Raw genomic sequence first — 22,643 nt, forward strand, 5'->3', positions numbered from 1 at the left:
AAACTGTGTGTGTGTGTGTGTGTGTGTGTGTATAATCTGCTTCTGGTACCAGAATAATTTCTCTTATTTTTGGTACAATGCATCTAGACTTATAGTGGGGGAAAGATCTGTTGTTTTGCTTTAGACAGTCACATGTCTCAAATTTGGGTCCTGGTTGATTTTGGAAGTCTGCACTTTTCTACAAAACTCAAATAATTTTCTTTTTCAGATGCAGAAAGAACTGGAAGAACTTCTTTCGGTAAAATGTGAAATAGAGCCATCATCTGCTAATATTTTTTTGCAAGCAAGATTTGAGCAAAGTAAGCTTGTCCTTTTCGGTTTGAAAGGCTGTTTATTTCAACAGAAAAAATTAGCTACTATAGAAGAGAGACATCTGCAAACCTTCTCCAAAAACTACACACATGTGCGCGCGCACACACACACACACACACACACACAATATTGGTCAGTATGTGGAGTCAAGAAGGAATACATTTTTTTTCTCCCTAGCGTTTTTCCTGCATGTGCAGAGTCTGCTTTTTTCGAATCAACTGAATGTTGATCCATTGGTTGCAACAGGAATTGACTGGTCAGCTGAGCCTGACATCATGGGCTGAGAGAGAGGGACTGGCCCAAAGTCACCCAGCCGGCTTTCATGCTTAAGGCAGGACCAGAACTCATGATCTCCTGGTTTCTAGCCTGGAGCCTTAACCACTAGACCAAACTGGCTTTCTTCAAGAAAGAATACATTGTTGAGTGTAAAAGTATTTTATTTGTTTATTTCATTTATTTAAAAATGAATAAAATGTGCCATACCTTTGAGGGTAGCTTACAAAATAGATCTGTAAATATTGGCCACATAAAGCCATAACTAGAGTAGATATGTGCAATGTGGCTACTTAGCTTAGTTTGCTTCTTGCACAATGTCTCTTCTCTCCCCCTTTTTCTTGTGGTCTTGAATGTTGCAAAACCAGTGCATGGCTTCCTATTTATCACCTATATATGCATCCCTACATTTGGGTTGTGTAATGTGTACTCAGGTGTTCTTTAATATACTTATGTTCTTTGATTTCAACATTATGCTGACACAACCATTGTGTGAATGGCTGCAAGGTTTGAGTAAGAATAGAGCAGCTTGGAAAGTCCATGCTCATGGTCCTCTTGACATGGGTAGTACTCTAATTTGTGTGCTTAACTGAGCCTTCTTTGACTAAATTTGATATGTGCAAGTCTTTACATGGTACAATTGAATTTCTGCATTAACACTCTTTTTCAGGTTTGACACTGCAATTCATGGCCCTGTGCTATGAAAGGTATTCTTGCACTCAGCTTTGTCTAGGATTTGCGTTGCATAAAAGAAGTTTTCCTTACTTTTCCCCATTTTCAGTAGATACTGAGAATCTAGTCAATGGTGGAGCCATTGTCAGTTGGACAGAACCCTTTTGTGGAAGATTCAGCATGTTCAGGCCAAAAAGTCTTATCAAAACATCTCAATTAATCCCTCCTTATGATGTCACTAAATACACACATGTGAGTAATGTTTTTCCAAGAAGTTTGAAACAGTAAAAGGACTAAATATTGAACAGCATGATGACATTAGTGATGGGCACAATCTATACCAGGAAATCTGTTTTGGCATCAAGGCTAACTGACTCTGTGAAAGCATTGTGGAAGTCACATCCCAGCATAAGGTGGGTAAGGGTAATATAAGTGGTTCACCACTGTCTTCTGAATGTTTTTTCCCATCCTTTCAGTATAGCCTATGGCCCTGGGAACTCCAGGTAGCCTCACATCCAAGTACTACCCAGGCCAGACCCTGCTAAACATTTTGTTATGGTTGGCTAGGTGCTGCAGCCTAGAATTGTTAATACTTTTTAAAGAATGGTTCCATCTAAGATATTTTAAATCGATTTTTATGTACGAAATTGTTGCAGTAGGTTAAAAAGGAGTTAGGATAAGATCTGCAGAAAGGTGGGTTTTACTTAGCACCTGTTTTCTAGTAGTCTGAAGAGAAGGGAACTGTTGAAAGTATCTGGACTTGGAAAAAGGCACCGTCTTCTCCATGCTGCGCAGCTATTTGAAATGTGCAACATGATTGTTAATTTTATTGTATTGCTCACAATACAGGAGTTAGATTCACGCAGCAAATGTAGTGGGCAAAGTTAGGGATCAGTGTGTTACATGTATCTGGTAATTTTGTCAGAAGAGTGGCAATTTAACCCTAAACTCAGTTTATCAGGGCAAAACACAAGAAGCAAGGCAGAGGTGCAGAGCAGCTGAAAATGCATATTGTGCCATAAGAAACTCACTACCAAGCATGGCAGTACAGGACTTACCTTCCAAACAGGAATACGTTGTATTGTCCAAGCCATGCTCACATCAGTCTGTGAGGCCTATGGGGAAGGACCAGGTGATGTAAGAAAGCCCCACCAGTGCTGTCTTGATGCAAGACTAATGGGATACCAGGGAGATCTGGAAGAATTGAGCAAGGACCCTCCATTACCCCAAGTGGCAATTCTTGTTTATTATGACTTAAATGAATGGATGACTAAGGGAAGAATGTTGTTCAAAAGAAATCTGAGTATGGGAAATGTGTTGTTGTATTACTGGCAGCCATATTGGAGACAGGTAAACAAAACATTTAGTGAGGAATTTTGAGTTTTATTCTCTCCCTCCTTCACAGCTGTGCTTTGCATATAAAGGTTACCTGAACAACACCCTCTACATTGCAGTGTCTTATTACAATACCTTTCTAAATACTGTGAAAAAGCATTTGACTTGCCAATGGAATCCGAAATCCAGCCCAGAAAGGTATAAGCCTACAAACATTCATTCTATATATTTTTCATGACTGCCCCCTTCCTTTTTAATGTAATTAGCAGCGATATGTATACTTATGACATACAGGCAATAGGACGGGTTCTTAACCAATGGAAATTAAAACCACTTCTTTTGATGCTTTTGACCTCCAGGTGTTGCTGAGGTACAGCTCCAAGTATCCTTCCCCATTTGGCTATGCTGGCTCAGGCAGCTGGGAATTACATTTCAACAATATCTAGAAAACTGCTCTTATATTCAAGAACCAAGACCTAACCATAAGCCACTGGTTTCATTCCACTGGTTATATGACTTTGATTTGGCACAGTCGTGGTTTAGGGCAGGGGGCTTCAAACTTTTTTAGGGCATCAAACCTGTTAGTTGGAAGGAAGGAAGGAAGGAAGGAAGGAAGGAAGGAAGGAAGGAAGGAAGGAAGGAAGGAAGGAAGGAATTCCAGGATCCTTGATCAAGAGACAAAGCTCTAATGACTGAGAATTGGCTGCGTTTGAGTGATCTTTGGTCTGTTTGCTTGTTTGTCCTTAGTCTCTCATGGAACCCATCAAGTTCTTATGGAAACCTGTGATTCCACAGAACACAGTTTGAAAATCCTGGTTTAGGGAATTTAGAGGAATATTGCTAGGCAATATGAACAGGAAGGTGGATTCAGTATCAAAGTCAAGTGTATACTACTTTTAAGGTTTCGCCCATAGTGAAAACTGAACATCAGAATAGATTCTAGCCCTTCAAGAATCAAATATGCAGAACTGCTAAGTGAAATGGCTACTTGCTTTTTCTGAGTACCATGAAAAGTGTGATTCTGATATTTCTAAACATCTGCAATATTTTGGGGGGCACGTAGACAATGTATATTCATTTCTGCTTTCCTGCAGCTATAAGAAGAGTCCTGTCATTAAACAGCTCATCCATGGTAGATTTCTTTCCAAAAATATATTTCTCTTTCAGCTGGAAATTCATATGTACCAACCTTTGGAAAGACTGTCTGAGTAGTTCTGAATTCCTTACTGATCTTCCAAAAAACTCTTCAGTGTTTTTGCACCAGATTGATGTAGAAGCTCCTGCTACTGGGACAGAGACACCTGGCTGGTTTTTCATTGATGAGATCATTGTTTCAGATCAAGATGTAGTTGGTAATCTAATGTTTTGCTTTTCTTCTTGATGCTGCTGATAAATAAAAGAGTGAAATATGAATGGCTTTGAAGGGACAAGAGAAAGGTTTTTTTTTTTTTAATCAAGAAATAAATGTTTGAGAGAATACAGTTATTGATAATAGTTGGACATTTGTGAAACATTTCAGCTGTAGATCCTGGATCTAATTACTGTGAAGGCCGATGCTGGTAAGGTGGGAATGAAACAAAGAGCTGGAACAAGCAAAGCTGGTACATACGTAAACCCCATACAGATATCATCAACATCCCAGGCTGAGAGATAGGCTGCAGGACGTCCATTATGAGGAAGAGGCAGGAGAAAGAAACCGAGGATTTAAACTCAGGGCTACACACATATACATAGGTAGATTCTGCAGGATCTGTTCTTTGTTGTTCCTAGGGCTAGTTCATTTTGACAGTAAAAGCTACTTGCTGATCTGTGCCTTAACTTCTTTGTGAACATTTTGTACAGAGCAGGTTGGAATTTACTGCAGTGGTAGGGAGATGTTTTGATATAAATTACAATGCAAATGCACTTGTTTTAAGAATCTGTGTGCATATTGAGTTTGGCAAGTGATAAGTCATGCCTTTTATAGTAGTATTCTCCCAAACTGTGTGGTTTTTTTTTTTAGTTTTTCAAAAGGAACCCAGGTCAGCTCACCCACATGGGAACCTCATAGAATCCATCTCAGTTGCTGGCATCCCACCTGTATTTAATGTATCCTTTTTTGTAGCAGACTATCACACGAACTTCCCTCTTCTCTCACTCAGGTAGGAATAAAGCTTCATACATATTCATGCCCCCCTACCCACCTTCCCTTCCCTTCCCTTCCCTTCCCTTCCCTTCCCTTCCCTTCCCTTCCCTTCCCTTCCCTTCCCTTCCCTTCCCTTCCCTTCCCTTCCCTTCCCTTCCCTTCCCTTCCCTTCCCTTCCCTTCCTTCTTCTCTAACTAGCTGCTGAAGAATCAGAGGAAGCCAGCCAGAACTATAAAAATAATAGGGATCTGTAAAGTAGACCAACTATTTGATAAAACATCTCCATCTCAGGGACAATGATTCAGAGAAAGCCAAGGAATCCAGTTAGGACTTTTCCCAAAGTTCAGTTTCCACATTCCTTCAGTTAGCAGAAAAGCGTTCCAGTGTTGTTTTTGCTATTCCCTCTGCTGATCCTTATCCTGCCACAGGAAGGATGATGCCAAATGGTTTAGTTCTTATTTTCTGTGTGCAGAACAAGTTAAAGAAAGGGATTGGTGGAGTCCCCCAGATTTGCTTTCCTCCTCTCCTATTAAACCTCATTAGACAGTGAAACAAGATCCACCAATCACATCATTCTTGTTAATTGGGCTGGGGCTGAGGAGGAGAATGCAAGTGTTGATGGATGATTAGATTGGCACATCAATATAAAATGTGTCGGAATAAGAGGGAAAACTTTAACACTGGAACAGCTAAGGATGACTTAAGGCTGTCTTAAGACTGCCTTGAGGATAGTCTGGGATCAGACTAAGTCAATATTGTGAAATCAGAGCAGAAAATAGAGATTGCTGGGATGTGTTTGAACTGGGGTTAGATGCAAGTAAAGAATGGCTCTTAAGTGAATTGAATACCCGTGAAAGGCTCTAAATGGCATTCCATATCTGGGCTGCAAAAGTCTGGACAGCCCCCAGATTCCAGCCAAGGGATAGTTAAAACTCACCCAGGTTTAAACAGCCCAGGCAGGGTAGCTCTAACATGAATAAGGATACAGCAAAGATTTTTCCTTAGCCATTGGTTGGATGGAATTAAATTGGGCAGCGGGGTGGGGGTGGGAGGCAGGAAGGAATTATTCTGTATACAAGATTAAAAACATGCTGAATCTAGCATATTTCTTGCAGAAAATTGAAACTTTATTTTTTTCAAGTCAGCTCTAGCAGAAGTCTTGCATGCCACTTAAATTTAAATACTGTACTAAAGTTGGACTAAATAAAATCTTAGAAAGATATTTGAAACAAATATATATTTATGTATTAATCAAGACCACAGCATTGGTTTAACTTTATGTTATTTTATTAATAAAATGTATGGACTTAAATTTTTAAAGGGACACTTTAGATTTGGGGGGGAAAAAACCCCTGAAGTGTAGGTGTTAATTTATTTGACACTTTGAATTAGTTTTGAAAATGAATGTAAGTTTAGAAAAGAGAAACAAGGCTAGTATATCTCCACATGAGCTTCACAAAATTGCTGGATGATATCCAGCCTGTATGAGGCAGGCTTGTGGTGGGTTTGTTCACATTTTACACTGGCACATAAACTGATCAAGCATGTTGTGTGAAGTTTTCCCATGAGATTAGTTTATGAGTATATCAAGTGTACTCAGGAAATTGACTTAACTCACCATGGTTAACTATGGTAAGCATGTAATGTGAACACTGCCAGTTAATTAGTCTTTTGTATTCCTAGACGCCCTTTAACTATCCATATTATATTTTAAATCATCACTTGTTCATTTTCATAGTGGGAAAAACAAATTCCAGGAGACTTAATTCACCTGAGCCACATATTTACATGTATATTCACTTGAGTCTAGTGGAAGGACTGAATTTGACAAGATGGCAACCAGCATAAAGGAATTATAGTAGTTGCCTGCTATATTTTGAAGACAATATATTTGAAAAGATGTATTTTGAAGAGAAAAGACCAATTTGCATTTATTATTATTATATTATAATTATAATTATAATTTGTAAATGTGAAGAATTAAGAATTGTTAATATACAATTTGCTTATTGGTTTTTATACTTTTGTCAGGTTTTGTATTTAACCACTGGTACTTTCTTGTGATACTAGGAATATAGATACTCTTTTCTTGTTATGATATATTTCTAATGACATAGGAATTGTATTAATGAAACTATGTTAGATTTGTAATCTATTGTTTGGGTTGAGTTTGAAAATTATTTTTGCATAATATGTATGAAAAGCAATTTGATTTGTCTATAATGAGTCTGAAGAAGTTACACATAACTAAACCTATATATTCAGATAAGGTTTTTTGCCCGCTTTTTAGCCGGTTTTCTTTATTTTATTCGAAGTGCTTAATAAAACACTTTTCTGAAATGTAGTTCACTTTTTAATAAATGCCTTTGCCATAGCACTCTAGAAGATTCCCTCTCCATATTTTCAGGCATTAGAGGCACCGTGCCTATGACTGCCAGTTGCTGGGGAACATGAGGAAAAAGCAACTATTACCTTGTGTCTTGTTTGGGGTTTCTTATTAATTTCTGGCTGGCAATGGATAGGAATGGTATTGCATAACTTGCTTTGATTTATTGTTTCCTGGAGGGGAGGTATGCCTTTGGAGGGATCAGAAGGGGCTGATCAATTGCTGATGTCTGTGAATGAGTCAAGGATCAATTTGACAGTCCAAAGGATACAGGGAGCAAGTCCAGCTCTTGGAGGAACTTTTCAAATCCATCTACCTAACGTGGTGATTCCAGGTAAACTCAGAATTGGCAGCCTCTTTCTTCTACAAAATAAAGGATTAGCCAAGATATACCATCCATCCTGAAAATTAGGACACAGAAAACTTATGATTGAAATCTACCATGATTGCTTTTGTGTAATCATGCATATTAGCAAATGCCTCAATATGCTCTTTTTTAATTAAAGAAACAAAATAATGATAACTTAATAAAAGGCAGAATAATGATAACCCAAAAAAGGCAAAAATAAAGAATGCAACTATCAGATCTGATGCCATACAAATATTAATAAAGATATCGCGGGGATTAATAATTAACAGTATAAGCAGCAATTAGAGCATGCAAATTTGCTGTCATTTAATGGTCTCTATTTATTCATTTTGATTATTGGGAGTTGGGGAAAAACAATGAAATGATGCATTGGCCCAGGGGAAAGGTGTGTAATGCAGAAAAATAAAAATAGTAAGTTTGGTAGCTGTACTTATGATGGGGCAACCTAGTAGTGTGGATATGATTTCAAGTAGGGTTGGTCAACTGACAGTTCACTGTACTCAGTTTTTCTTGCTGCCAAGGCCCTGAAAGATCTCACCACCAAGATTTAACATCAAATCACAGCCTTGTTGAGGGTGTGATTTACTACTGACTTTCAAAAGCAAACCAAAGGGTCTGTAGTATCAGATTGTTTTTACTTTTTTACGTGTTAAACCAGACAAACGTGGAGTTTTGAATCTAGGCTTGCCATCAATGTTTTGCCAATCCTTGTGGTAAGGGGTTATGATTATTTCTTGAAATTCACAATTGGTCATGATAATCAGAAATGGTCATGCAAGCCATGATGATATCACATACTGTATATCATGATTTCTTTGTGCAAATGACACCAAATATGTAACTCATATCATTTGCATCATATTATGTATTATTGTTTAGCCCCCATTGGTTTTTAATTTGGTTCATTACTCATTTCTATTATTTTATCATTTTCCTTCAGGTATCCCAGTGTCCATCTCTGCTGATCAGCTCCACAGTCTTCTGCAAAATTACAGTGATAATTTTACAGCTCAGTATATAAATGCCAATGACTTTTCTGTATCTAAGATTTCAAGCAACTGCTATCAAAGTATATGGACACTGACCTGGACTTCAATGATTGGTGATTTGCCCAATTTCATCAGGGTAATACTAGTTTTTAAACTCATTTTGTTCAGAATGTTTTATATTAACATTTGTTAATTCTCAGTATCTTCTCATAGATGCAGTCTAGCCCTGAGTCTTTCTTGCTTTCTTGTATGGTTTACTATTTCTCATTGTTCTTGATCCTTTCTACTTTGCTATTTTCTACATTTGGAGTTCCCCGATGAGCTACAACATATCTAGAGTTTTGATCCCTCAGCCAAAGCTTATTGAATCATTCAGTTACTTGATGCAGCTCTTTCCCAGCCTATTGAATTCTGACCTCTCTGCTTGACAGGAACATCACCTTGGTAGGCACATGAGGAAATGAATTGAAAGGCCACCCTACTGCATCTGACAGACTTCCAGTTTTTAGGAAAAATGCTGGCACAACACTGTGTTTGTCATTCTTCTTTTTTTTTTTTTAATGATATCAGCCAGAGCTAAAGATATATGTGGACCGGCTACAAATCACTCAGTGAACTTCCATGGTTGAAAGTGGAATTAAACCTTATTCCCAATCCCAGTCTTAACCTCAAACCTTAACCATTATACTACATTGTTGCCCACTTTATATCAAGACATTGTGTGTCCATGCTCACAGCAATTAAATTATAATATAAAATGCAATGTAAAAATAACATTACATTTGGTTATGTGGTTCCATCAGATGTTGTGGCTCCTTACTAACAGACAGTTTGGATAATACACATGTCCAGATCTTTTCCTGCTTTCCTGCCTTCCTGCTTCCCCTCCTACCCCCCTCCCCTCCCTTTTTTAAAGAACAGCAATCATGATTTTTTAGCAACAAGCAAATAAGTGACTTTTCATGAACGTATCCACAAATCTACAGGGGTTGCTTTTGCCATGGGAAAATCTCACACTGTAAGATATATTAATCTCACAATCACCTCTATGAGTTTTTCTTCAATCTTGCAACACTTAACTGTAAGGAAAGCTACTAAGTCAGTGGAAAAGTATGTGATCATACAGTTGTGATATTTTCACCCGTAATGGTTTGGGAATATGTTGCAGATAATTAGTTTCCATATATATTGCAATGCACTATATCAATGTATATGAGATAATGTAATGAAATGTTTGCATTACTAGTATGTTTACATTAGTAGTAGTAGCTACTAGTAATATTTTATTTTTTGGAATGATGTACAGTGGCCATCCCCACCCCAACATAGTGCCCCCCAAAATGGAATTCTGTGAACTGCAATACCAATGTACTTGGAGAGCACTTGGCTGGAGTACCTTGGTATGACATATGTTAAATGAAATATATATAGTAAATGCTACAATGTTGTCTCAGCAAGTAGCAGCACCTGGGCTCAGAAACTAAGCAGGGTCAAGTCTGGTTAGTACTTGGCTGGGAGACTACCACAGAATTCTAGAGCTATAAACTTGACTGGGATATTGAAAACTCATCTTGGAAGAAGGCAATGGCAAACCCTAGCCATACTATTGCCAAGAAAACTGCATGTTTGTGTCTATGAAGTCACCAGGAACTGAGCTTGACAAGAGGGCATCTTTACTTTTGTCTGTTATAGTCTCAAATATAGTTAATAGTGGTTCTAAAATTATAATTATATCCAAAGTATACAAGAAAGCTTTTTTTTTTTTAAGGAAAGGACAACAAAAATGTAGCTGGATTTGGAGATAGTTTTATGGAACCACAAAGTGGGTGGGCATTGGAGGACAAAGGCAAAGACTGCCTCAAGTTCACTTTGACTCCTGGTGACTTCATGAACATGACTATGTAGTCTTGGCAACAATGTGGGACATGATTTGCTCTGTGATAGGAGAGGAAGTTTAAAAAGAAGAAAAATTCTTTAACGTGCACTACTCTTCTTTCCTGTTTTTTTTTTTTAATTATTATTATTATTTAGTTAGGGACATCTGTATTTTGACTTTTTGGGGGGAGGAGTGATTGAATTTATTGTCAAGAGTCAAAGAAAACACAGATACAATATCCAATGAAAGAGTAAGGAATTAAAACATAGGTGTCATGTGCTTATGCTACTAGATTATTAGTAATTTAATCTGCAATAGCAAATACCCAGAATCAGACATCAGGTGATTCCTGTATGAGATTAATATATTTTACAGAAATGATAAACACTAATGTGTTACTGAAATATGAAAATATTAAGGAATTTTATTTAATTTTTTCTTCCAAGGTCTCTGATGAAAACCTCACTGGTCTTAACCCAGCAGCTATGAGCTATGTAGTATTTGATGGTGGCGTTTTCATTCATCCAGTATTTGGAGATATGCTTGCTACCCCTAATAACTTTACACAGGTATGAAATTGACATAAATTATGTTGTGAAAATTGAGTATTTAAATACACCTCAGAAATGATCAGCGATCAAATAACTCACTGTGGATTTTCTCAAGATGCATATTTGTTTTAAATTGGTAAAACGTGGTAAGATTGAAGTTGAGAAGTGTTGGTGTTGGACTGGGAGAGATCCTGATTCAAGGCCAGCCTCAGCCATGGAAGCTCACTAGGTGACTTTGGGCCCATCAGTTTGGGCCCAAACTACTCCATGTGATGTTTGTTGTAGAAATACAATTAAGGGAAACTCCCATGTAATTTGGCTTGAAGGGAGCCAGTTTGGTGTAGTGGTTAAACCACCAGACTATAAACCAAGAGATCAAGAGTTCTAGTCCTGCCTTAGGCACAAAGCCAGCTGGGTGACCTTAGGTCAGCCACTCTCTCCCAGCTCTAGGAAGGAGGCAATGGCAAACCACTTCTGAAGTCTTGTCAAGAAAACTACAGGGCTTGACTCTTTTTTCTCTACATGTTATCCTTAGAATAACAAAAGCAGAGTTACTACCCAATCAGACTGTGAGTACTGGAGCTGTCTGGACCAGTAGCAGGGCCACCTTCTGGTAGGAGTAAAGCCAAGGATTCTCAGTTAATTTTGCTGCTGAGGCCACATAGATATTGTATGAAGCCCTCTAAGCCATTAATTAACATTGGTGCTTAGTAGCAAAACCTCTGAAAGGTTTAGCTCAAACTATTTTCCTTTGCTAGGTAAAAAAAATCTTCCTCAATCTTTTTGAAAGCAATTTATATGTATATGTAGGTAGGAAAAGATTTTTAAAAAAACTTTTCCCAGAATGAACCCTGTTTCATTACAAGGATACAGAATGAATGGAAAGGATCTTAATTTCAATCCAGTCACCTCTATGGAATGAAGAAAAGGGGACTGCAAATCACAGAGATTTCCACATTCAAGCAATTGCAATTTTACACATAGGCCCATCAGTCCCCAATGGTTGAGGATGATGATGATTTTTAAATTTTTATCCTACTGTTCCTCCTAAAGTAATCCACATGAATATAAACAGGAACAAAATAAATAATAAACTAGGAGTAGATGAATTTAAATAAAAATTTGATTATTATGCTATCGTCCAATGGCCCATTTGTCTGTAGGAAACTATCTCAACTGGGTGATCTTCAGATGATGTAGATGTCAACTGCCAGAAATCTCAGCAGTGGCCAGCTGCTGGAGAAAGCTCCAGTGAGATGAAAGACTGGTCTAGAGAGTCATAGATGGGACCTATCTATTGGCATAACTTAATGGACTGGACCCTTTCATTTTCTATTTGCTGTCACTGAGGCCATAATATTACAGTAACTTGTGATTTATCTATTTTAAACTAGTCATTATAACAATGCTGTGGTTAATTCACACCAATATTTGAATCTTATGTTTTCTCCATATGGTTTGTTTGTTTGTTTGTTTGTTTGTTTGTTTATTTATTTATTTACTTACTTACTTATTTGATCCAGTCGAATAACATGATGTAATCTTGAAGAAGAGTAATCTTGAAGAAAAGACAGCAAAATTTCACCTAAACTTGGGAAAACTAGTTTGGTCATGCAAGGGCTACACATATTCTTAAACTGATGGTGGAAATCAACAGAAATCCTTTGGCCCTTTATTAGAAAGGAAATTACCTGATTATTTATATGGTTTATTTGAAACATGGTGGTGGGTGTGTCACTGAAATCAAAAGAGAATATTGATATATTTATTAAGAAGTTATCCAAAATTAGTTTCTTTTCATGGCAGTTCAAGTTAGATTTTTCTATCCATCTTTGCCAAGGTCTCTAGAGGTAAGATAAAGTTTGCAAGTCCCTCCCCCCCAAAAAGGGGGAGGGAAGATGGAAACAGTCATGAAAGCTTTGATCTTTAGCCCAAATGTCATAGAATTGATCCGGATTGCCTCCTGTCTTCCTTTCCTTCAAGGAACAATCAGGCACGGAGGGAAACTTCTGTGAATTAGATTCTTCTTCCCCTTATGCTATAGTCCCAGTCCAGGTTAGCTTCTATATAATGTATATAGCCACCCAGAGTCACCCATTGGGGGAAGATGGGCGGCATACAAATTTAATAGTAAATAAATAAAAAATATAATAAAGCTTGTAACAGAAATATGATGCTGATTGATTGCAAGCTATAGCCCTAGAGCCTGTTTAATGCAAGCCCTGATCTAAGAAGTTCATGCACCTAAAAATCAAGCTAAAACGAGCCTGTGAGGGCTGCTACCTTGAAAGAAGACCAATGGGCTTGTGACATATTCTGGAGGACCCAGAAGGCCCTTGAAAACATTTGGCTGGCAGGTTCATTTCAGATAGGCCACCTCCCTAGTCTTGTCAAAATCTTCCTTTCCTATATCATTTTGGAGTTCCTTGCTAGATTTTGCTAATGGTTGTGTTCTATGTTAAATGTTTTCCTTATTTCATTAAAATATTATATATTTTTTTTCATCCACAGTCAAAACTGTTTACTTGTACTACAACTTTTAAAATCAACGAATATAGCCATTGTTTTGGTTTTAATTCTTCTTAATATTCTAAACTGTTCATTTGGCCTCATTGTTTTATTCATTAATTTATTAATACTATTTCTTGTCAATTCAGGTTGTAGTTACAGTGAATGACATTCCTGCAAATTGTTCCGGCTCATGCACTTTTCAGTATCTCAGGGAACTGACCCCTTTAGTCAGTAGCATTGACTATTCTACAGGTAATGCTTCTTCAAATGGATACACTAGTATTATCAGGAGGGTTTATAGGGATTTTCCTGGTTTCAGGGGGAAAATGAAGAAGTAGCATCTATATACTAAGATCTATAACTTTTTCATGGAACTAATGACTGAATGGTAATGAAGTTTGAACTTGCTGGTTTTTAAGAAATTGATGTATCAGGTCATTGGCCAAGTCACTGGCTGAGAAGTATGACACTTTCAGACTGGAGATGGCTTCAGTGAATGGGAACAAATAGATTTTCCTTGGGGCTCAACAAACTCTCCCCAATCATGTTTCTTTCAGACATTAATTCATTTCAAGGATTTATATCTTGCCTATACATTATGATTCTAAGCAAATGATGGCATCAGTTAAAACAGAAATATAAAAAATATATAATGTAATATGTATAAATATAAAACAGTGTAAAATATAAAACAATAGCACAGCAGAAGAATACTTCAGGGGCAATACAAATCTTTAAGGTAGCAAAGCAGTGGTTTGATAAGAACCACAGCAGATTCATAAACTAAAGGCCCTCTTAAAAATGAAGGTCTTTATCAAACTTGGAGGCGCTGTAAGCAAGGAAGTGAAAAGGCTTTCCTGAAAAGGTGGTTGCTTTCATGAGCTTAGCCTTCAAATTACCCTGTCCCTAGTTCCAGTGGTACAGATGTCAGTAGATATTGAGACACAAAGGAAGAGTCAACTGTGCAGGCCTGATTCCAGACGCTTGCAGAGAATATATTAATCTGTTACAAATAAATCAATAAAGTCTTGTCACATCTCAAATATTAAAACATTTATTACCATGATAGCTTTTGTGGATTGCAGTCCATTTAATCAGCTATGAAACTTATGCCATAGTATATTTATTAGTCCTTAAGATGCCATAGACCTGAACTGAGTTAGGTTATTAATAACCTACCCTTGGATCTGCAGGTAACAATAAAAACAGTCGCTATTTTGAATCAAGGAAGTGAACCTGCAAATGCTTTTGGGAATAGGTTATGACCAACCAAGGGAGACACTAAAACAGTCACCAAAACGGATACAAATATACAGGAAGATCAACCTAGAATCTCTACAAGAGCAGTGGCTATGATGTGGTTTTAACATCTCAAACAGTTCGCTGTCATGAAGTACTATAGAGTCTTTGCCATTGCATGCTTTAATATTCTGCAGCAATTCCTGAGGGTAGAAATAGGAACACTCATCTCAGTGAAGGATCTTGTCCATGTGGGACAGGTGAGATAGAAACATCAGCCCGTGGCTTTTTATATTGCCTCATTCACAGGGATATCTGTAATTTTGTGATAATTCCCATAGTCCAGGTGCTCCATATGATTTTTTTTGTAAGCCATTCATTTGCAAATGAAGACTCCAAAATTGTGTGACAACTAGCAAAACGTTATGTGGCAGCTTGCTAAGCATGGCGTTGTCACATGAAGGATCAGAAAGTGTAGGAGGATTGAAATCAGTGGTCTTCCCTTTTATCACCATATATTACTGTATTGTATTTTACATTGATTTTAACATAATTTAATGTAATATCTATATGATATTTATTATATCTATACAACATTTATCTTGTTGTAACTTGAAGTAATATATAACGTAATAAATTAACATGTTATTTTCTTGGAATTTTCAGGTGATACAGATCACATAATAATTCACATTATAGGATCTGGCCTCACTGCAGATAGTCAATCATTGCACGTAGAAGCAAACAACATAACCTGCAAAATCCTAAGTTCAAATCACACTAGTGTCCTTTGTCAGATGAAATTATTACCAGTTGGAATGTACAGGGTTACATTATTGGTAAGACCCTATGGGTTTGCAATTAATACCAGTGGAGAAAGTAGTATCTTCCTGAAGATTACACCTAGATTGACTTCTGTTGAACCATCAACAGCTTCGGAGATAGGTATGTCTGAATCATGCTTACTTTCTATAAGTACATCTGTCTAAAAAATGATGACTTTCAAAGGGAGTGTTTGTACCTCTAACTGCTGTATTTCTAATTCCCAGGTTTGGGAAGCAGAAGAAGCAGGGTGATAGTGGTGGTAGAGTGAGTGAGTGAGTGAGTGAGTGAGTGAGTGAGTGAGTGAGTAAGACACAATTGAGAGATAAGCAAATGCATTGAAATGTTAAGACTCTTTTTGTTTGTTATTTATTCTTTTTAGGAAATCACAACTGTGGTTCTAAGCCACATATAAGACAGTGGAAAAAAAATAAGATAAATATGCTGTCAAGATTCTCTTGTTTTGTAATGTGTTTGATCTCTAGAACATGCTCCTTTTATAGCAGTGGACTATATGTGTGCAAATATATTTTTTGAATTTTTTACTTATTTCATTCATTCATTCTAAGGTCTTTCCTTGTACATGTTTAGGAGGACTTCCAGTGATTCTATCAGGTTCAGGCTTGGATGGGATAAACACAGTGCTCTTTGGTTCTCAGCTTTGTCCAATTAATTTCAATGCCAGCAATGCAATGACAATGGAATGCAAGCTTCCTCCTTGGGTAAACACCTTCATTTATATTGTGAGGCAATAACAATTCAGTCTCATTTGTGGTGATTTTATGACAACAACAAATACATACATATATATATATATAGTCATTTACCCTTTTGGAATTATTATTATTTTTGCTTATGAGAGTATAAAATTAGTTGCATGCAGGGTTATTTGAATTCATACCAATCATTTTTTATATTTATTTATTTTTCCTACATATTCCTGATCATTGTTGCAAATGCTGCCATAATTATAGATAATAAAAAAGGGAATAATGGCACAGGTAATACATGCCTCATTATAAATAAAATTGGCTGATATAACTCATTGATCAGTAACTTGAAAGAATTTAGGATATATTTAATTAAGCATAATTGGAAAAGATAAAGCTACATGGAGTTCCCTCTCTCTCCTCATAATATATTGTTCCCATAGCTTTATATTATTCTACAATGGCTCAGTAGTAGTAAGCAGTGTAGGATGGAGATGGTGCTAAGGTCAGGATCTCAGACATTGTGAGAAATGAATATGTGGGGTTGTCAATTTCAGCATCTTGTCACATATATCCTTCAGTATTTCATTTAGCATTATTTTCATTAGCCCATGGTTGTGATTTATTTCATTTCATTTCATTTTATTTTATGTGATGCTTAGTTATACTTCATGGATGACGGTCATGTTAGTTGCCAATCTTTTGTCATTCTTTTTTCTCCTAGAGTGGAGAAGAGTCTACTGTTCATCTGACCCTAATTAATGATCATGAATCCACTGTCTTTACCAATGCTTTTACATATGACCCTTCTCTAAATCCACTCATCATGTCAATGGGCAGAAATAAAAGTGGCATAACAGGTAAAAAAGGAAAGCAAACATTTCTTGTGCCTGTTCTTTCCTTCCATTCTTATTTGATTTTTACAATATTTATATCTTTCAGCATGGCATTTGAAATGTTTTGCATATTTAGGCAACAGCATAGCTAAAATGTAGCTATTCAGAATTTTAAAAAAGATGAGACTACTCTATTGACTAGGCATCATGTTGGGTGGGTAAAATAGTTTTGATAAAAAAAGTGCTACCCCAAGGAACCTGTCATTCAGTGTTTCTCAACCTTAGCAACTTTAGGATGAATGGACTTCAACTCCCAGAATTCCCCAGCCAGCCATTCATCTTAAAGTCATTCATCTTAAAGTTGCCAAGGTTGAGAAACACTGCTCTCATCAATATCTCAAGTGCACCCCTTTCAGTTTTCCTTTCACCAGGCCTGGTGCTTGCTTAATACATTCCCAGCTGTTGGTCATACTTACAGTTGGCAGATTTGTTTAGGCACATTATTGGATGTGAAAGGTCGAGAAATCCAGGACACTTATTGTCTACCCACTTTCTAATATCTAGTTATATCTGTCAAGCCTGTGAGTACACACAAGTGAGATGACTCTCACTGTAAAGCAAATTCCATATTGTCCTTGATCTTGTCCTTCCTGAGTGCAGCATGTAACTTGCCTATTGACAGAATGAAAGAATTGAGAGGTAACAACCACTGAGATTTCTTGAAGGGTTTTTATCAAGAGCACAATGTATCTGATTGCCAGGTGTTGAGGCTAAAGTGTCAGAGAGTTTTTGCTTCAATGCCCTGCTTATCACCTTCCCGTGTGCATCAGAGCAACATTTTTGGAGATAAAAAGCAGGACCAAATGGGTTTCTCTGAAGACAATTTTATTTCAGGCAAAGTTTTAAAACGTGAACACATTGACAGCCTTTCAATATGGGCTGAAGAGATAAAACAGCACATGGAAATCTGGGTTTGTGGAAAAGGATTGTTGGAAGAGAAGGGCGTTACTAGCTCTAGCAAAAAGTATTGATTGTTATTTTTTTCTTCATTGCAGGAGGACAGCTGCTCTCTGTAGTAATTTCTTCATTTGCCCATCATAGTCCATTGGATGTGAAAGTCAAAATTGGGGACGCTGCAGTTGAAATTCAAACTTTAACAGAATATGGACTCAGTGTAGTGCTGCCTTCTCTTGCAGATGGATTGCACAGACTTTCAGTATTCCTTCATCATCTCCCCCTCAGCGCTAATGGGTAAGAGGCTCTGATTTTTCATGGTTAAATATTGCATCATAATAGAAGTTTAAGAGAGGTAATGAGACAAATGAGAATGGAATCTGATGACTATCTCTGAACGTGTGTGGACAAGATGGATCTGATTATTTTTGGAAACACAAAGAGCTCTATAAGTAAATAATTTCCCATTGATTAGATTATTATGAAATGTTCAATATGGTATTTGCAGTTTTATTTGTCTGCCAGTCTGAAAACTGCACACAGTAGAACATGGCTGTCATTTTTTTAAAAAATGAAGAAGTAAATCTATTATCTGAAAACAGTTCTTCTGATAGGCTAGTATGAGAAACTGGAACGAAAATAGATTTGTTTCAGTCAGCTGGGGATCACATGCAATTGAGCAAAGGGGCAGGCAGTGTTTTTGGTGAATGTTCAAGGAATCATATGAAGGTACCACATGCATTCTGTACATACAGCATCATGACCAAAATCAAGAACTGAATATCATGCAAATCACATCTGCCATTTCCATAGATCTCTCATTCAGGCAAGTGACATTTGATTTCATCAAGGACTGAATTAAAACTTTTTGCAGATGCTGAAAAAAAAAAACGTGCTCAATTGACAGTATGAGGTTTATTTATTTTCCAGATTTGAGCCATTAATCCGGTATGTTACCGAGGTCTTCGGAATAGAACCATGTTGTGGCTCCTTCCTAGGTAAATAACTTGTACATATTTTTGTACATATTTTGCACATATGTAAGTATTAAATATAGTAAATATATTTTATTATATATTATATTAATATTATATATATATTATTATATATATAATATATATATATTGTTTATAATAATATATATATTATTAATTTATATATTGATAATAATATAAATATAAAATATTAAATAAAAATATTTTGTACATATTTAAGAAGATACATTTAGAATAACCAAGAAGAGAGTCTGGAAGATATGAATACATGTTGAGCAGATCACATTTAATGGGTGAAGCCTGCAGTCTATTCTATGAGAGAGATCGGGTGGTCCTATATTGCATCCAGTCTGTTTTTTCCAAACTCTCTAACTACCTAAAGGATGAATATAATAATATATCACCTTTTTATTGAAAAAAAATTAAGCCAAAACTTTTGGTTTGTACTTTGTAATTAATTTTTGTTAAATATGGTTTCCTATCCCTAACCCCCATTTTCCAGTTTTGCTTCCAATTCTTCCTGTCCCCCCCTCCCCCTCAGGACATCACATTTCTTTTAGTGAGATCACTGGGGCTAGTTATTGTAGCAAAACTCATATGGGTGGAGGGTGCAGTTAAATTTCATTTCCAGATGGGAGAAAAAAGTAGCTTTTCTGTCTTTCCCTAAGGAGGAAATGGCTTCCATCTCTTTTAGGGGCAAGGAGACCAAAAAGACACATCCCAGCACCTAATGTCAGGATAGAGGAAAGAAATACTTTTGAAGGCTGCACATTTCCTACCCTTAACCTCTTCCACTCAAAGCAGTGTTGGATAGCCCAGGCCTAGTTGCTTATTTGGTATAAGGGCCAAGCAAGATTTTTCCCCCCTGGTTGGCTGTAGGCAGGTTGTCTGTGGGTAACCAGGGAGAATTTGGGCTACCTGGCAAGTAAACGAAGGCACCAAAGGGTGAAGGACTTGAGACCCAATCTATTTCATATCACCATCTAGCTAGTGAAAATGGAGGTTAAATATAATTTTATTCTTTATATTAAGATTTTGTCTACAACATATTTATATCAATTTTATAGTGAATTGAGCTGAATGTATTTACAGTCTCAGAATAATAAATCACAAATACAGAATTTAAAATACAGAAACACCAATAAAACACAAATGTAAAATTTAAAATGCTGGAGAAAATCAAAATCAAACAAACCCCTGAATTAATATTGTTTAATATCCCAGACTTCTATCTAACTGGGTTGGCTCATTGGACATCTAATTTTGTACTGACAATTAACATAATAGAAATATAATTTTTTTCCAATTATATACATTTTGGAAAAAAGTCAATATCCATCAACATTTGTTCTCTGTTTCCTAGGTGGAACATTGCTCACCATCTCTGGAACAGGCTTTAGCAACAACTCAGTCTTGGTCTTAGTCCTGATTGATTCTCAACCCTGTACTATTATCAACTTGACCGAAGATAACATTCTATGTCGGACACCACCACCCACTCAGCCACCTAATACCATTCTCAAAAACTTTCTGGCAGATATAGAGGTGTTCATAGGCAACAGGTCATCGGTAGACACATTTCAAATGAAAATCTTCAAGAATTACACTTTTCTTTACAAAATGTCTTTGACTCCAGATATCATAAACATTGAAATAGAATTATTGAACAATAGTCTGCAGCTAGGCGTAGAAGGAATCAATGTAACAAATTCAGTAGCTATCCTGAAACATGTAGAATGTCATCTTGAGGTTCAGAAGATCAACCATTCTATAACCTGGTCTCAGTGCTCCTTACCTCTAAGTGTTCTGGAACCAGGGTACTATGTTATGAGAGTTCTTCAGAAGCAAGTGGGCTTTGCCAACATACCAACTGAGATGCAGCATTTTAGAGTATACCCACAGATAAAGACTATCTTTCCATCTCATGGCTCAGTTTGTGGTGGACAGTTACTCACCATATCTGGCCATTCTCTAAAATCTTGGACAAATTCTACTTGGGTAAATCTGACAGGCAACTTCATTTGTGAGATACAAAGCTCAGATGACAATAGTATAATCTGTGCTATTTTCCCAAGTGATTCCCTTTTGGATGATCAGCAGTTGCCTGATGTACCCCAAGCTCTTAATATCACAGTGAATATCAATGGAATATATAGCCATTGCCTAGGAGAATGTTCATTCCACCTTCTTGGAAACAAGACTCTTGTAATTGAAGCTGTCACTGTGAGGTTCAGTGGGATCTTAATCTACTTGCTAATCAGAATTAAAAAATTAGTTTGGGCAGTGAATGAAATCCTTATAGAGGTAGATGGACATCTCCCTTGCAATATAACTTCTTTAAACAAAACCAATATTGAATGCCAGACAGGCAGCCTTGATGCAAAAGAACATAACATTTCAGTATTGAGCAGAAGCTGGGGAGGAGCCTGCCTGAGACAGAAAGGCTCCAATATCTTCAGAGTTACTCCTGATGTGCTCCATCTTTACCCGCAGAATTTCAGTATCAATGGTGGAGGCCTCCTCACCTTAGAAGGTGCAGCACTGCAAGGCAGGAGCAGCACTTCAGTTCTCATAGGAAATCAGAAGTGTCTCCTCACCAAAGTCACATATTGGATTCTTAAGTGCCTTGTGCCTTCAGGCAAAGGGACTGCAATCGTGCGGCTTGACATAGACAATGTGTCATATCCTGCTGGGGAAATAAGCTATAGTGAAGAATTCACCCCAGTTTTCCTCTCCCTTCTGCCTGCCACAGGCCAGTTTCTGACAATAATGATTTCAAAGGTTAGGCAAACAGAAGATATGCATGTTTTCATTGGAGGCGCTTCCTGTACCAATGTTACTAGCAATGGTGCCAGTTTGCAATGTGTGCTTCCTCAGCTTCCCAGTGGAGAATATAATGTGACAGGTGGAAGTGTGCAGAGAGGCTGGGCTTCCTCAAGTTTGGTGTTCACTTCTGTCCTGACAGTTATCTCGGTGAAAAACAGCCATAGTAAGTATGTACACGCTTTTGGTGAGCAGAATTCATTAACTTTATTGAACTGATGTGGGAAGCAGACCAGAGGGTTAGAATAGCAAACTGTTAGAATATCAGAATTATACCTGACTGGAGCTGTGTTTGGAGCCAGTGTTCCTGTTTTCTTTGTGAAAGTACTTGTTATTTCTTCTAGTTCAGGATTTTTCCTGAAAGCAACAAACATATGGTTTGCCTTGCAAGTCATAGATTGTTTTTTTACCACATACATCATGCTTATGTTTTCTGATGACAAACTGTTCTCCTGCAACAAAACTAAACAAACCTTTTTTTTTTGGTTTGGTTTGTTTGATGTTCAGAAAACGCTTGTGATATCCCATATCTCACAGCAGAATGCTTCACCATCTTAGTTTCAAAATCCCATTACTAGTTTTGGAAGCAATGCCCAAGTACCATAGCTGACCTTCATCAGTTCTGTTGACTTGCTTGAGTCATTCTACATTTGGAGACATGCTTTATGAAAGTAAATGGCCAGCAAAGACCACGTGTTAACTGTCAAATGAAGGTTATTGCAAAGCTTTAATATATCACCTTAAAAGAGATATGTCACAGAAACACACAGCTCTGCCGGTGCTAACAAGGGGATTCTAATAGATTATTAGTAATTGCTTTATATTCTAAAGTTTAAATTTGCTGTTATCCATTTTAGAGTTCAT

General features: G+C 37.1%; 1 protein-coding gene across 1 annotated transcript in view; it reads left to right on the forward strand.

Moving 5' to 3' along the window:
* Positions 1 to 22,643, forward strand: part of PKHD1 (PKHD1 ciliary IPT domain containing fibrocystin/polyductin) — a 276,749-nt gene that overhangs the window by 33,332 nt on the left and 220,774 nt on the right. The window contains exons 17-30 of the mRNA XM_088149932.1: positions 209 to 299; positions 1,367 to 1,541; positions 3,760 to 3,944; positions 4,595 to 4,733; positions 7,283 to 7,437; positions 8,414 to 8,598; positions 10,785 to 10,907; positions 13,547 to 13,652; positions 15,306 to 15,584; positions 16,053 to 16,183; positions 16,896 to 17,031; positions 18,063 to 18,258; positions 18,892 to 18,959; positions 20,320 to 21,945. Coding sequence (XP_088006058.1) covers positions 209 to 299; positions 1,367 to 1,541; positions 3,760 to 3,944; positions 4,595 to 4,733; positions 7,283 to 7,437; positions 8,414 to 8,598; positions 10,785 to 10,907; positions 13,547 to 13,652; positions 15,306 to 15,584; positions 16,053 to 16,183; positions 16,896 to 17,031; positions 18,063 to 18,258; positions 18,892 to 18,959; positions 20,320 to 21,945 — 3,595 coding nt within the window. The remainder of the gene's footprint in view (positions 1 to 208; positions 300 to 1,366; positions 1,542 to 3,759; positions 3,945 to 4,594; positions 4,734 to 7,282; positions 7,438 to 8,413; positions 8,599 to 10,784; positions 10,908 to 13,546; positions 13,653 to 15,305; positions 15,585 to 16,052; positions 16,184 to 16,895; positions 17,032 to 18,062; positions 18,259 to 18,891; positions 18,960 to 20,319; positions 21,946 to 22,643) is intronic.

Source organism: Python bivittatus, unplaced genomic scaffold (assembly GCF_059951505.1).
Source record: "Python bivittatus isolate LINGU-HERP-01145 unplaced genomic scaffold, Pbiv_v1 ctg000020_np1212, whole genome shotgun sequence".
Taxonomy (NCBI): domain Eukaryota; kingdom Metazoa; phylum Chordata; class Lepidosauria; order Squamata; family Pythonidae; genus Python; species Python bivittatus.